The sequence below is a fragment of the Morone saxatilis genome, unplaced genomic scaffold (assembly GCF_004916995.1).
Source record: "Morone saxatilis isolate NCDOM2014 unplaced genomic scaffold, NCSU_SB_2.0 Contig17, whole genome shotgun sequence".
In the NCBI taxonomy this organism is placed as follows: Eukaryota; Metazoa; Chordata; class Actinopteri; family Moronidae; genus Morone; species Morone saxatilis.
This window is the reverse complement of record NW_023339729.1, coordinates 22,546,849-22,562,597: the sequence shown is the minus strand read 5'-3', so window position 1 is coordinate 22,562,597 and position 15,749 is coordinate 22,546,849. Positions and strand designations below refer to the sequence as shown.

At 41.4% G+C, this 15,749-nt stretch overlaps 1 protein-coding gene across 1 annotated transcript in view; it reads left to right on the top strand.

Annotated features, from left to right (window-relative positions):
- The window catches only part of LOC118326929 (voltage-dependent T-type calcium channel subunit alpha-1H-like), a 28,366-nt gene that overhangs the window by 9,334 nt on the left and 3,283 nt on the right, over positions 1–15,749 (top strand). The window contains exons 10-24 of the mRNA XM_035660095.1: positions 8–95; positions 588–778; positions 1,668–1,979; positions 2,460–2,560; positions 2,860–2,983; positions 3,648–3,716; positions 3,910–4,094; positions 4,199–4,325; positions 9,260–9,395; positions 9,472–9,542; positions 11,941–12,019; positions 12,345–12,466; positions 12,841–13,158; positions 13,257–13,407; positions 14,747–15,306. Of these exons, the coding sequence (XP_035515988.1) occupies positions 8–95; positions 588–778; positions 1,668–1,979; positions 2,460–2,560; positions 2,860–2,983; positions 3,648–3,716; positions 3,910–4,094; positions 4,199–4,325; positions 9,260–9,395; positions 9,472–9,542; positions 11,941–12,019; positions 12,345–12,466; positions 12,841–13,158; positions 13,257–13,407; positions 14,747–15,306 (2,634 nt within the window). The remainder of the gene's footprint in view (positions 1–7; positions 96–587; positions 779–1,667; positions 1,980–2,459; positions 2,561–2,859; positions 2,984–3,647; positions 3,717–3,909; positions 4,095–4,198; positions 4,326–9,259; positions 9,396–9,471; positions 9,543–11,940; positions 12,020–12,344; positions 12,467–12,840; positions 13,159–13,256; positions 13,408–14,746; positions 15,307–15,749) is intronic.

The following is a 15,749-nucleotide window of genomic DNA, read 5'->3' as shown; positions in this document are numbered from 1 at the left end:
TTTTTAGGGTGATGCCAACAGATCTGAGACAGATGACGAGAGACAATCACTGTCTTACGAGGACGAGGAGAAGTTGAGAGAGCTGTATGCTGCAGGTACAAACTCTTAGATCAACTTCAAACTGTACATGGAAATATGCTCACCTACCTTAAAAGATAATTTTCGGTTATTACAACTTGAGTCCTGTTGTTTTATTCACCCTTCTTATTGGTAATAATAACAGTGTACTCACCAAGTTAATTGCTGAGATACAGGTTTTAAACAAACCTCCAGGATAACCAAACTTGTTATATATTCTGCCAAGAATGAATACTGTCAACTGTATACATTTATTCATGTATTTTCTTTATTTTTCTTGGCCTGGAAATGGCCAATTTGAACAACAATGTCTAAAACATATTGGTATCTGCCTTGTGTGTGTCCTTAAAATATAAAAAGTAATCTTCTGTTCAGGTTGACCTGACCTCTGTCTTCAATGGTAGCTACAGCCCTGATCATAAATGCTACAAATGAAAACCAAAAATAAGTCCTAAGTTTTAACAAACTGGAATTATCCATTGTTTGCGTCTGGTTGTGTGTGTTTGCAGAGCTTAAGATCCAGGCCATGATGCTGAGCCCCAATGGTCTCCTGAACCCAAAAGCCTCCATGCCCCACCCTCCTCCTCCTCCTCTGCCGGTGATCACACACACTGCAGCCACGCCCACCATAAACTCCAGCCAGTCACGCCGGGCGAGTGCCGCTTCCACTGACATCAACAGCCTTGAGCAGAGGTCACCGGTGAGCCTTGGACACATGCTTTTAGCTACAGTATATTAACACCACAGTAACTATCAGTAATAAAGTTGATTTACAGAGGCATTTGAACAGAGAGTGTAACCTGTGCAGTGCAGGGAAACATGACAAGCATTGCTGCTCTTTTCCAACTGTCACTGCCTGTTAATGGGTAGCTGTCAGTGTTCCCCCTTCCGTTAGGGTCGGTTCGGGTTGCTCGCATTTTGAATCAAGTCTGTTTTAGACTGTCTGAATGTATTTTTCTTTTTTCAAAAATTTACATTTTGAAGAACTCTAGCATGCATTACGCATTTGCTCTACCGCCCTCTGCAGTTGGCAGGGGTCTGTTGCCGTTGTGCGTTGGAGCTGCAGGATTCTGTTCAAAATAAGAATCACATTTTTTTCCACTGATAAGTGAGATCAGGTTTTCTCCCACAATTCCTTGGCACACGTAAGTCTCGCCTCCAGCTGTGTATGTTTGAGTGGTTGGCGGTGGAATTTTTCTACTAAAGTTTTCCTGGCCTTTTTTATGATGTTTCAGCTGGTTGTACTAATTTGTAGTGTTACTTTTGCTTATGTGCTTTTAACTGTCATCATCATCTTTTTTATAAGTATAAGCACAGCGTTTCTGTCAGAACCCGAGGTGGATAAATATATTTGTTTCTCCTTAACATTGCTGGCGTTGCATGACCCTGACCCTGTTGTTCCTAAAAAGCTTTGCGTTTTGCTGAATTGTACAGCCCTAATGTTTGTTCTCATTAGAGCACAAGATACAAACAACAACCTTGCTCCACAGCACGGCTACTGGCCAAAACCTCCACATCTAATCTATGAAGAATGAAATCTTTATGCATACTCAGTCAGAAATTCAGCTACTTGTCACTGTTGTTTGCAGCTGTCTTCACAGTCTCTCTGGGACAGTGGGCCAGAGAGCCGTCGCTCCAGCTGGACCAGCATGGGCCGAGCCCCCAGCCTCCACAGGAAGAGCCAGTCGGGGGAAATGGAGTCCCTGCTGTCCGACACACACACAAGCTCCAACCTCAGCAGCAGGGAGCAATCTCTGGACCAGCCGGAGTACCTGCAGGTGCCCATGTTCCACCCGCCCGACTGCAATGGCACCACCTTTCACCTACCTGAACACTGCTACGACGATGCTCCCCTCACCACATATTACCACAGTGATCAGGAAGAGGACGAGATTGAGGAGGTGCAGCTCTTTGCATTTCTGTTATAGATTTATTTGCCCAGAAGAAAAAGTAAAGATGTTAGTTGTTTACTGTTATAGTCAGAAGGAAAAGGCTTCGGTTATTTCCTGTTAAAACAAGTTAATAACAGAACTTGGCATGTTCAAAAGTTCAAAAACTGCTGCTAATTATCTTGTGATGGCATACATTCTAACTATAGTGACCTTAGATACTTATGTAACTTTGATTTAATTTGCTGAATTTAAATGAGATGGGAACATTGTTTGAAAACATGTGCTGTGAATTCTTCCATACACGTACTGATACAGTATGAGGTCACTGTTTTCCACCACAAATTAAATAATATTCCATTTAATGAGTGTACATTATGATTTAGAAACCTAAAAAGTAATTCTAATTTTAATAATTATTTAATAACTAATAATTGTATATTTAAACATGCTCATATTGTCATATTGCAAATGTGTGTGTGTTCCTTCCAGAGTTTATGTAAGAAGCTGAAGAAGATTCTGGAGCCATATGAGCCTCAGTGGTGCCTGGAGCATGAAGAGTGGTCTCTTTATCTGTTCGCTCCACACAACCGGTAAATACACACTTTGTCACACACACAAACGCACACTTACACACAGCCCCTGATATCCTCCTGAGTGGCCTGGGCAGCATGTGTGAAAATTCACACTTGAAGTGTGAACGATAAAGCTTAGGCTTTAGTAATACAATTTTTAAATTAAATTTTTTTTTTTTTTTTAAAGAAAAAAAAAAAAATCCACTTAAATCCACACCATTATGTTGACATATGCAGCTGATGGAAGTGATAAGTGCAAATCATTTGAAAAATAGAGGAGTAGCTGATGACGCTCTTTTCTCTTTTTCTCTCGTTAGGTTCAGGTTGTGGTGTCAGAGGGTCATAGGTCACAAGATGTTTGATCATGTCATCCTCCTCTTCATCTTCCTTAATTGTATCACCATTGCCCTGGAGAGACCTGACATAGAGCCCAACAGCATGGTAGCACACACACGCAAACACAAACATTCACATGTTGTTTTTCTCTACACTTGTGAGGACCCTCATTGACGTCATACATTCCCTCTTGTACAGGCCTAAAGCTTTAACCTAAACTTGATGCTTGTAATTCTGCATTGAAACTGTATTCCTTTTCTAGTGTAGTCTATTTTATTGATATTATTTCCAACCTCATTGTGTTTTTAACGTTGGTTTAACGCATTACAATTAAATTTACCTCGCCTTAAGCTAAATCTGATTTTAACCTTATAATCTTAACATCCAGTCTCAACCTCAAACAGCCACTTAAACGTTGAAAACTGAATATCAGTCCTCACAAAGATAGAAGTACAAGATCACACACCACACATGCACAGCACAACACAAGCTGTCAACTATAGCGTTCATCTGCTTGTTGCTGATGTAAGAGCCGTTTGGGAGTCATTATAAGAACATGTGCTGTTCTCAGTATGTTTTCATTATGTTTCTACAGTCGTAATGGATTTGTTTTCAGCTCATTATGTAACACATCACAGTTAGTTTGAGTCCAGAATCAAAGCTAAAGCTACTGGGACATTAAATCCTTAAATTGACGAATCTCACAGCTTCTCTGCGTGTGTCTGTGCATACTCTCACGTGTATGTGTGTGTGTGTGTGTGTGTGACAGGAGCGGGTGTTCCTCAGTGTGTCCAATTACATCTTCACTGTGATCTTCGTGGGTGAAATGATGATCAAGGTAACCATAACAAGACACGTTTTCTGAATGAGCACTTCACTCCAAAGTCATTTTCTCATATTACTTATAAAAGGGCAATTTTCTCCCTGGGTGGGGATCAGAATTGCTTTTAGTCTCATTTTATACCTCATATTATTTTACTATTTGAGTAATTGTGCTGGATCTGTGTGTGTGTGTGTGTGTATGGGTCAAGGTGGTGGCTATGGGTCTGTACTTTGGAAATGGCGTCTACCTGCAGAGCAGCTGGAATATCTTAGACGGACTGCTGGTGTTTGTGTCGATGGTGGATATCCTGGTCTCCATTGCATCAGCAGGTGGTAATCGGATCTTAGGTATCCTCCGTGTGCTTCGTCTGCTCCGCACACTGCGACCTCTAAGGTAGGAGTACAGGAGATTTTCTCTTGTGTTTACTCCATTAATATTATCTGGTGTACTTATGTAGCATGACTGTGACTGTGCCTTTGACTGTGTGTGTGTCGCAGGGTGATAAGTCGAGCTCCTGGTCTAAAACTAGTGGTGGAGACTCTGATCACATCTCTCAGACCCATTGGGAATATTGTCCTCATCTGCTGCGCTTTTTTCATCGTGTTTGGAATTCTGGGAGTCCAGGTAAACATTTATATTGTGTATTCCCTGTTCATCCTGTGTTGGTTGAAGATAAGCCTCTGTGTTTTATTTTTCTTTGCAGATTTTCATAGAAAAATACTCAGCTTAAACTTATTTTCACCCAATTTTATGTGCCCAAACATCCAAAGCTTGTTGTGTTTTCTGCCGCAAGAAGACACTGATCACTGAGGTTTAAAATAAACGAGGCACATCCTAGAAAATGCTTCAGGTAATAAAAAGTGAAAGAGAAAAATTGGGAGAAAATGCAAATGAGGTGCTGATTATGCACCAGAGTCCCTGGAAGTAATTAAAAAAACAATGGTTCAACTACAGAAGGACTGTGCTGAGAATGTATTTTTTAATTACATTCTAATGTAATTTTGTATTATTAATTTCACTAATAATTAATGGAATTAAAATTACATTTATTAATTGTATGCATTTTTATCATTTTTTAAAATATTCAAAACAAACTAACGAATTAAATCAATAAGATAATGCTGTCAAACAGTGGTTCCCTCATCTGTGAGCTGGGACCCGCCACAGGGTCCAAAGATAAATCCGAGGAGTCAAATAATTAACATAGGTATTAGAAAAATGAGCAACCTAAGGAGAGAGCACACCTCCCTGCCCTTCCATGTGCATACATGGAAAGCTAAGACAAGGAGAGCAGCAGCAAAGACCCCCCAGGGTGCAGAACAGAGCAAGCATCAATGACAACAGAAATTACATTGATTAAATCAGATACAGCATTAAAGGAGGAGCTGGGGTGGAGGCGGGTTGCAAAGCAGCTTGCAGAGGAAGCAGCAAAGGTAGGCAGGCTAAAGCAGCTTAAATAAGGCGCCCTGAATGACATTTGCCCAATTGAATGCTTAAAGGTTAATCAGCTGAGCTATCAGCATGCAATCCAGCTTGATGTATGCTGGAATTGAAGCTTGCCTGAATAATGCTATGCTCCAAATTTCTGTAACATGAAAAATATGTATAATTTATCCAACTGCTTTCGACTAAATAAGATTGCTTTTTGTTCTGGTAGAAATACTGAATAGTTTCACTTTCTCAAGGACTCAAATCTTTTAGAAATCCTCCAAATCTACATTAACTTCATTTTAAAGGATCAGTAGGCAAAACCATGGCTTTTTTCATAAGTGAATAATCACCCTCCCAAAATAGCCTAGAGCAGACAAACCAAACACCGGCTTCTAGAACGGGCCATTTTTTGAAGTTTTTTGAGAGTTTCTCAAACCTTACACACTTGGATGGAGTGAAGAATAGGAATAAGTGGGTAGTCAGTTGGTTGTAATCGCAAACCTCACCCACTTAGATGCCTCCTAAACTTGCAGACTGGACCTTTGAGGAGTCACAGGCCAAAAAAAATCGTGAAAACCAATGGGTACAATATAATTTTTAAATGTTTATTTAAATTATATTTTGTATGTACTAAACCATTTAAATGTAATTGCCTTGTGCAACCTTTCCTAGATGATTGCTGAAACCAATATTAGCACACAGGTATATATTTCTCAAAAACACACCTAATTGCTGGAATTATCCTCTAATGGGAGAAAACTTGATGCTGAAGTGTTTCTTGCTTGTATGACTGTGAGGCAGATTGGAACAGATGGCACTTTGGATATTCTTTGCTGGAACATACATAAGCCCGTAGGCAAGTCGCAGAGTAATTTTACTGTACCACATCCATCTCCTTATTTTCGCTCTACCGGAAGCTTTGTTTACAATTACCTTGAGGTTACAGTGTTCTGTGTTTTTTTTACATGTATGCACACATTCTGTCCCTGTTTATGCATGCTGTTTAAAGGGAAGTTCTTCTACCTGTGAGGGTCGATGTGATAAATCACCCAAATAAAACCCCAGTCGTCTGGAGGAGGGATACCGCTGGGCTCGGAACGGAATACAACCCCTTTGACCAACCTGGGAACAGGTTTGGTCTCCCCACGTGTACATGCACAACACAAACACACACACAAACACACACACACACACACAAACAACACACATACATCCAGGACTGACACCTGCTGAAACTGATTGACAGCATGACGCTGATTTATATTTTGTCTCCTTACTCTTCAGGCGCGCTGATGTCACTGTTTGTGCTGTCCATGTAAAGACGTGGGTCAGCATCATGTATGAACGGCTGGATGCTGTCGGAAGTGGACCAGCAGGTGAGGACACACACCACACACCACACACACACACACACACACACACACACACCACAGAAAACATACACATAGAGAGGAAGAGAGAGGGGTTTGTGATAGTAAAAAAATGAATAGCAAAGGAGGTTATACAAACCACCAGCCAATATATATTGTATGTCACTCTTTTGGTTCTGTTTTGTGTTCAGTCTTCAGGCACGCTTTTGATTTGTTTTTCAAGCAGAAAAGGGGAAAAAATTTTCAGGAGAGAAGGAGGTGTTAGGAAAGAAAAAGGCAGACGGATAAATAGTGTGAGTTTGACCCAGTGCTTTGCCAGTTTTCACTTGCTTGACTTCAGGATTTACATTGTCTTCTGGTGTTTACTGCTCTCCTCCCTCTTCTGCCTCGTCCAACCCTCCTCTACGGTCTTTTTGTCACTCTTTGGTTCTCCTCTTTTTTCCTTTTTGTCCCCATGGTAGTAACTTTCTCCTCTCTTCTTTTCGATTTTCTCCTCCATTTTTCCCTCCATCTCCTCCGCAGCGCAATAAGAAACAACAACCCTTGGATGCTGCTGTTTTTCATCTCTTTCCTCCCTCATCGTCAGCTTCTGTTGTGCCCAACATGTTGTGGCGTGTGGTGGAAAACTTCACAATGTCCGCCAGCAGCAGGAAGGAGGAGGAGGCCCACGGGCTGAGGGAGGAGGAAGGACAGAGAGCCCGGTTGGAGAAATGAGGAGGAGAAGTGAAGAAAAGCTGGAGAGAGGGAGGGACGGGGGGGGGGGGGGAGTGCAAGACATAGAGTATACGGCCAAGTATGTGGACCGTGAACATTACACCCATGTTATTTGTACCCCATGGTTCTCCAATGCATGTTATTCCAAAACACTGGCATTAATCTGCTTCTGTAACCGCCTCCGCTCTTCTAGCAACAGGTTTTCCACAAAGATTTTTAAGGAACACCAAAGAGCATTATTTCCAGTGTCCAATTCAGAGGTGAATTTTAAAGGTGTAGAAACTGCCTTTATTTTTATTGATAATTAGACCTGGATTGTTTGATATGTAATGATGCCTTTATTAGTTTATTCATTTTGTCATTCAGACATATATCAGAAATAAAAGCAGCATGCCTGTATTAAAACAATTAAATGTACAGCCACAAATTATCCTGTGACCATTGATCGAGAATCCAAGTTTGCAAATGTGTAATCAATTAGGCCTTGATAAAACACATAAAATGTAAGTCAGACTGCTCCAATAATGACAATATTGGAAGCTGCTAAAGAACAACCATTTAAAGAGTCTTCAACTCCGGAAATGCCTCAAATGGACATTTGAAATAATGACGGGGGACGTGACGGAGCTGTGGCACAACCTGGAATGTGAGCAGCTGAAGCTGTCAGTGGACATCCAGGGTTAGTGGAGGTCTGAAAACTGTGTTCCAAGTGATAAGGCCTGGCTGTCAGTTGGGCATTCAGTTCATCCCCAAAGGTGCTGGAGGAGTGAAATCCAGGGCTCTGTGTAAGCCCCAGTCCAAGTTCTTCCACCACAACCTGAAAAAAACATGGTCGTGTGGACTTTCTTTGTGCACCCAAGACCACCAAGAAAGCAAAGTTAAGCACACTATTGTCTAAACGAATCATTTATGTGGGTAGTATTAATATTTCTCCCTAGATTAAATCATACTCAAGACAGTGGTGTCCACAATACTTTTGAAATATATTTGTAATGTAATTCCACACAAGATTAAAACCTCTTTTTTCTGCAATACATACTGAATGAGTCACATGCATAATTTCTGTCTTTTAATATGCCACCAGGAAACACAAATAACAGCCCTGACCCAGACCTCACTCTCTTTCTCTCCTCCCATATTCTGTCTCACTCTGTCCTTCTCTTCGCTGGCGTGTAATCTCTAAGTAGTGCTTTTCTCTTAGTCCAGTTAACTGTCTGGCCAGCAGACAGCAATGGGTTTCTGCCAAAGACACCTTGAGGTGCCGTGTGTGTGTGTGTGTGTGTGTGTGTGTGTGTGATGGATAGGACTGAAACCCTGAAGTGGCACTTTTATTCTGTACACACACACACACACACATATGCATACACACACAGCCAGTGCGCCACTTGGCATCCACTTCGTCCAGTGACTTCATAGCCCAATATCATATTTTTTCTTTCAGAAGCATTTTAATGGCTGCACTTTGTGTTTGTGTGTGTGTTTGTGTGTGTGTTGTGCGCCTGTGTGGAGACCGCAGGGCCCAGGAGGAAGGCCGTATTACGCTGACTACTCCCATTGCGTGATTCCAGTACACAACGTGTGCACCAGCAGTTACCTGGATCTCTCCATCATCCATCATACATCCTTCACAAAACCTTTATCACCATGAGCATGGAGCACATAAACCAGCCTAAGTAACCATGGCAACTCCCTTCTAACCACTTGCCCCTAGACCAATAGTAATGAAGCGGTATGCGGTGGTACAGTAACATGCTAACAGTGTGGGTTTTTTTTAAGTGTGTGTCCTGTGTCTGTGTTGACTTGCAGTATCTTTTGAGGAGATACTGAAGTACTGCAATACCGTCTCACGGTGGTTTTTGTCATCGAGTTCGATTCCTCAAACTCCATCGCTTTTTGGTCTGGCGACGCTTTTTCAAGGAGGGTATTCAAGTTCTCACCATGAATACAAAGACAACCCACAGAGATAACAACTTTGTCCTTCATCCACCTGGCATTGTGTGTGTGTGTGTGTGTGTGTGTGTGTGTGTGTTGGGTGTGTTCAAGAATGGGAACCAGCTGGACCTCGCCATCGTGTTGTTGTCCATCATGGGAATTGCACTGGAGGAAATAGACCTGAATGCCTCCCTCCCTATCAACCCCACCATCATACGCATCATGAGAGTCCTAAGGATAACAAGAGGTAGGCACACAGCGACACACAAATACAAAAACGCTCTAACAAGATGATATGTGGCTGACACATTACAATGTTTCAGTGCTGAAGCTGCTGAAGATGGCTACGGGTATGAGAGCTCTGTTGGACACAGTGATGCAAGCTCTGCCTCAGGTAAGAGTCAGCGCTGATGCTGTAAAATATAAAATGTCTCTTTAACTGCCAGCCTGTTTTTCAGATCTGAAGAATTGCAGACAGCTTGTATTTAGCAATTTATCAGGACTGGTACTGACTGCCCCCATGTGATTTACTAATGTCACTGATTCCCCTCAACAGACTGTGTTAAACCAAATAACCACCAAACAAGCAATAAGACGTCCTTATGTTTAGCTAAAGGCTAATTGTGACTTATAAATTACCAATTAAATCATAACTTCACAGCTGCTTTGGTGCAATTGTTTTCCGACTGGGTATCTGTGAGAAGATAAAACCAGAACGTCCAGTCTGAATGTTTATCACACAAAAGACACTACGCAGCACTGTATTCTCCTTTGAGGCAGAATCGTAAAAAGTTATCAAGTTATCACAGCAGCGGCACAGCTCCTCTCTTTCCATTCTTCCGAGGTGTCGAGTGAAATTAGCACAATGCTACAAGCTACACACGACCAAATATTCTACCAGGTATGGACAATTGCTCATATCTGATTGGCTAAAGCAGAGCAATTCTAGATAGCATCACTCTGCGATGCAGCAAAAGTGATTTATGGGGCCTGATTCAAGTTTTTCTACTGGGCACATCATTGAGGATACTGTATTTTCTGACACAGTTTTCCATTGTAGGTCCAGGCTGAAACTATTGGATAGATTGTCATTAAATTTTGTACAGATATTCATGGTCCCAAAAGGACTTTAATGATCCTTTTCCTCTAGTACCACTATCAGATGGATTGCCATGATATTTGGTGCACACATCTGTATCCCCTCAGGATAAATTGTGATGAACTTCTTTGATCCCTTAACGTTTCCTCTAGCACCATCATCTAAAATGTTATTTAATACTTTAATACTGGTTTATGACCAATTTCCTGCAAAACGAATGACTTTCTTATCAGCCTCAGCCATACTTTGTGGTAAATGCTGATAAGTTAACATGCTAACACGCTAAACTAAGGTGGTGATCATGGTAAAGATTAATATCACCATGTTGTAAAAAAAATTTGAATTAACCAGAATGAATAACTTTACTGTGATTTATTACTGTTACCATGTTAATGTTCGCATATTGACATTAGCACCTAACTCAAAGCACTGTTGTGCCTCCAACCGCTAGTGTGACTCTCTGACTGAGTATGAAATGTGTGAAAAGTGACTGGGGAATGAGAACAGTGGACTAGGATGATGGCTCTGGTGCATGGATGTGTTAATTAGACCTGGATACGGTGCTGCCACTCAGTCTTGCTTCCAGTTTTTCCCAGTGGCCACTCGTGGTATTGCAGCGAAAAATTCCCCTGCACAGAAAGCAGCGTTATAAAAAGGTATAAAACTGTGTGAATATGAATATGAATTTTTTAATCCATAGAGATTTTATGTTTGTATAACTTTCCTCGAGCCAAGAAAAACAAGTTAAATATCTGTGATGTCACCGTAATGTAAAGCGTATGTGCTGAGCAGGAACTGGAGAGCGGGAGAAACATTATTACGCATCTTCAGCGGGCCAGAAATTCTCATCTCGAGCAATTCTCATTGGACTGAATAGGCACCATCTTTGGGTCCGGTATCTAGTTCTAATAATACATCCATGCTCTGGTGCTGGCAAGGCTTTAGGAAGGATCTACCACAGCTCTCAGGCTCAGTGGACCCTCAGGGGACCCTACCAGAATGATGAGAGCTGAGATGAGAGAGTAGAGAGGTTTGTAGGTAACAAACATGTATTCAGGGCACTGTTCCTGAATTGCAGCTAAATTATATGAATTTAAAATGTTCTTCTCAAATTGTTATTTGAGCCAAAATCATGCATGGAGCTTCACACTATCCACACTATATCCCATGTTTGTCTACCCAGATGTAACAAATTCTCTAGTGCAGCAAAATACTCAATGATCCTTCTCTGCCTTCCCACCCACAAATAATGCTAATTGTCTTTGAAGTGACAGATCATTGCTGGGGATTGAACCCAGGTCTTTGCAGTGGTGTCTGAGTGCTTTCTCCCCTGCCTTTCATCAATAGGTTTATCCATCATCTAATTAGACATCTCCATACCTCCTACAATGGGGAAAGGCAAGCCAAGTCCCTGTGAATTTCACTTGTAATTAGAATGAACAGGCAAGTTTGTGGTTCATGAGGACTGGATCCAGGCAATGAAATCTGAGATATGATTCAGCTCCAGGTATCATGATGGCTCCTAATAGTATTTAAGATGCAGTAAACATCAATGCAATAAGGCTTCTCTGTCTATAGCCTCTTTCTCTTTGTTTGCATGTTTGCGTCTCTCTCGATGTATACTGTACATGTCTTTTTTTCTGTGTATCATATACTGTATATATCTGTGTGTGCGTGTAATATGTCTGTCTAGGTGGGGAATCTGGGTCTGCTCTTCATGTTGCTGTTCTTCATCTATGCAGCTCTGGGAGTTGAGCTCTTTGGAAAACTGGGTTAGTGTGTGTGTGCGTGTACGTGTATGCACGTGCGTGTGAGCTTGTGTGCGTGCGAGCACGTGAATGTGTGCATGCATATAAATCGGTACAGATGTGTGTGTGTGTGTGTGTGCGCGTGTGTGTGTGTGTGCCTCAGCTGACACTGGTGAGATATCCGTGGATTACATAAAATGCATACATTTTGTTGTGTTACATACATTAATTATGTCAATTTAGAATCAGTGTTCTAATCTACACACAATCCTCTTTCTTCTCTCCCCTCGCCTCCCTCTCTCACAGTTACTGCCTCTAACGCTCTTTTCCCCTCTTCATCCTCTTTCAGAGTGTTCAGATGAAAACCCATGTGAGGGTCTTAGTCGCCACGCTACCTTTGACAACTTTGGCATGGCTTTCCTCACCCTCTTCAGGGTGTCTACTGGGGACAACTGGAATGGGATTATGAAGGTTATTTTTCTTTCTCTCCTCTGCTCTCTGGGAGGTTTTAAGAAGATGGAGAACAAACAAAGTTCATGTGTCTGTGCATATGAGTGTGTCACAAAGCGTTGGTTATGAGACAGGCATTGCAATAAGAAGAGAGAAGATTACAGTTTTTTTGACAGACTAAGAGCTGCTGACATTAGAGGGTTAAGAGAGTGTATTATTCTTCCGTGACAGTCTTTTCACGCTCAGAGCAACATCTCCTTCTGTTGGAGAAGAGAAGAAGTACACCATAGTGCATTCATATATATATATATATATATATATCATTAGATTTATCTGTTATAAGTTTTCTTCACCGTTCATAATCTCTATCCTCTTCTCTTACCCTCGTCGTCCAGGACACGCTGCGAGAGTGTCGCCCGCAGGATCGCCACTGCCTCACCTACCTGCCCCTGATCTCTCCCGTTTACTTTGTCACCTTCGTCCTAACTGCTCAGTTTGTGCTGGTCAACGTGGTCGTAGCCGTTCTGATGAAGCACCTTGAGGACAGCAACAAGGAGGCTCAGCTGGAGGAGATGGAGGAGAGGGAGGAGAAGAGGGAGAGGGAAGAGATGAAAGAGCGGGAAGAGATGAGGGAGAGGGAGGAGGCCAACAGACGACTCAGCACTGCGTCTGTGGGCGGAGACCTGGGGCCAAGTGTGGACACACCTGCACAGGTAACTGACAGAGTGCGTGTTAATATTTCTGCATCTGTGAGAGGGAAGGGAGGGGAGGTGACAATAACAATGACAGCGGTGATGATCTCATGTGGCAGGTGCAGGTTGAGGATGAGGAGTGTTCCCATGGAAACCTGCTGAGCATGGGACGCATGCTGTCTCTCCCCAGCGACAGCTACGTTCAGCCACTCAGATGCTCCCCTTATCCTCCCATTGGCCATGAGGCCTACTCTGGCTACAGCTTCTCAGGTAATTTGGTTCTTTATAGCCAATTAAATTAAAGAACAGATTTTACTGTGCTATAACCACTAACTGATTGCTGTAAAGATTATTGCCTCCATAAATAGCATAGAGGGCAGTTGAGCTGTGATGTAGTACAACGTGAGGCACTGTTATTTTAGACTTTAATAATAAGAAGGAGTTATTTTTAGGTAGAACTAGTGTAGTCCTGCAAAGCACTTGAGTGACCTTTTTTCCCATTATTGCTGATCCCATGTCACCCTCAGTGTTTTCCACTTGTCCCTGGGGGACACTTTAGAATAGCATGTTTAAGTTCAAATCATTTAAATGACAAAAAATAACAATAGAAAGTAATGTACAGAGAGTAGGAAAAAGGGCTTAAGCAAGACCTATAAAATAGTTGTTTATGAAATAAAAAATAACACACTTATAAATACAGGTTGACATATTTTTGAACATCTCCTTTAGAAAACAGTAATGTGTCTCTCAATGCAAAAAAAAAAGGTCACAGCAACACACTGTAGTTTTTAGTAAATGTTACTCAAACAGACGTGTTATACATATTGTGTACTCCAGTGACTATTTACAGCAGCTGGATGATGTGTGTGTGCGGGATTGACTCAAAAGAAAATTCAGCGTTTATGTTCATGGTTATGGAGGAACATGTCACCCAGTGCAACAGTGTGGTTCACTGATGTGTTTTCAATAGGTTTTGGACAAACATGGAGGTCTGTGGCTTTGAGGAATAACCTGCTTTAGATACACAGATTATACTTGTTAAGAGTTCCCTAAGATATGGTCAATATACAGTATCTTAGAGAAAATTGACTGCTAATCAGATGAAGACTTTCTGGTTGAGTAATAATGATAACATAATAAACTTTATTTATATAGCAATTTTTGCAATGTTTTTTTGTAACAATGTTACAGTGTGCTGTACAAAAAAAACCAAGGCAGTTAAAATGAAAATAAGGTACATGAGCACAGAGGGAATAAAGCAATAGAATAAGTAAGAATGAATAAATAGGAATAAACATATCAAATACTTCCAAAAGCTTGCACAAAAAGAAAAGTTTTAAGAAGAGATTTAAAAGAGATTTAGTATGTCTAAGTAAACGTAAGATTGAAACTGCGCATTAGTTTGAAAATAAGACATCATATGATCTGGAACTTTCCTTTGTGTACTGTATTTGGAAAAAAATAACATCAGTTGTAAGATGTTTCTGAATTAAAGAAGCTGATGGGGTGCAGAGATGTGATGTCCTTATATGTATATAAAATATTAATTCTGTTTTTTTCTTTTCATCACTGTGTCCATTATGATCATTGTCGTTATTATTTTCTGCAGGCTCCATGTCATCTCTGGCCTCCAGTGGAGGCGGCTCACTGCTGCAGGTCCCAGGAGCTCTGCCAGTCATCAGCCATGCTTCACTGGGGCAAGGACGCAGCTTGAGGCCAAAGATCTGCCTGAGCACCACTCAGAGCATCGACAGACACTCCCCACACAGACTCAGTCCAGCCGACAGTATAGAAGGATACAGGTCTAGTCCAGCTCACAGAATAAACAGACACAGACTCAACTCAGCTCATAGTATCGATGGATATAGGTTCAGCCCGGCCCATCGGATAAACAGACACAGACTCAGCTCTACTCACAGTATGGATGGATACAGGCTCAATCCAGACCACAACACAGACAGACCTAAACTCATGTCCAGCCACAGTATAGACAGACATTCCTCACTCAGACTGAGTCCATCCTGCAGTGCCAGCAGACGTCCTTCTCAGTGGCTCAGTCCTGAAGACAGTTTAGACAGAAACATGCTAAGTCCCTCCTACGTTCCGGATAGTTCAGTCCTAAAGAGGCCACCATCCTTCCGTACAGCAAGCAGACAGTTACGGAGACAGGTGTGTTATTATCACCTTTTCTCTTCTCTTCTCTTCTCTTCTCTTCTCTTCTCTTTTTTTTCTTCTCTGCTTTTAATTTTTGACCATTTTCAGATGCATGCTGTACAGTTTCCCATTCTATGCTACCATTGGTTTTAATTCATTCCCATATAGTGTGAAAATGTACTAGCTCTAGACTTGGTTTTCAATGAAACTGTATTAACACTCAATGATAATGATAATGATAATGTTCACTGTGATGGAGGGCATCTGCTAATCAATTTTCATACTGTATGGAAATGTAAACCAACTAATGTCTGGAAGGACATTGGATGAAAATACATCAAAAAAGACCTAAAACACAGCAGAAACAGTTAAATGTACTAAGGTCTATGAGATTACTTTTTTAAGTCCTTCTGACACTCACATGCTTTTATATATTCATTGAAAGACTTAATGGTTGA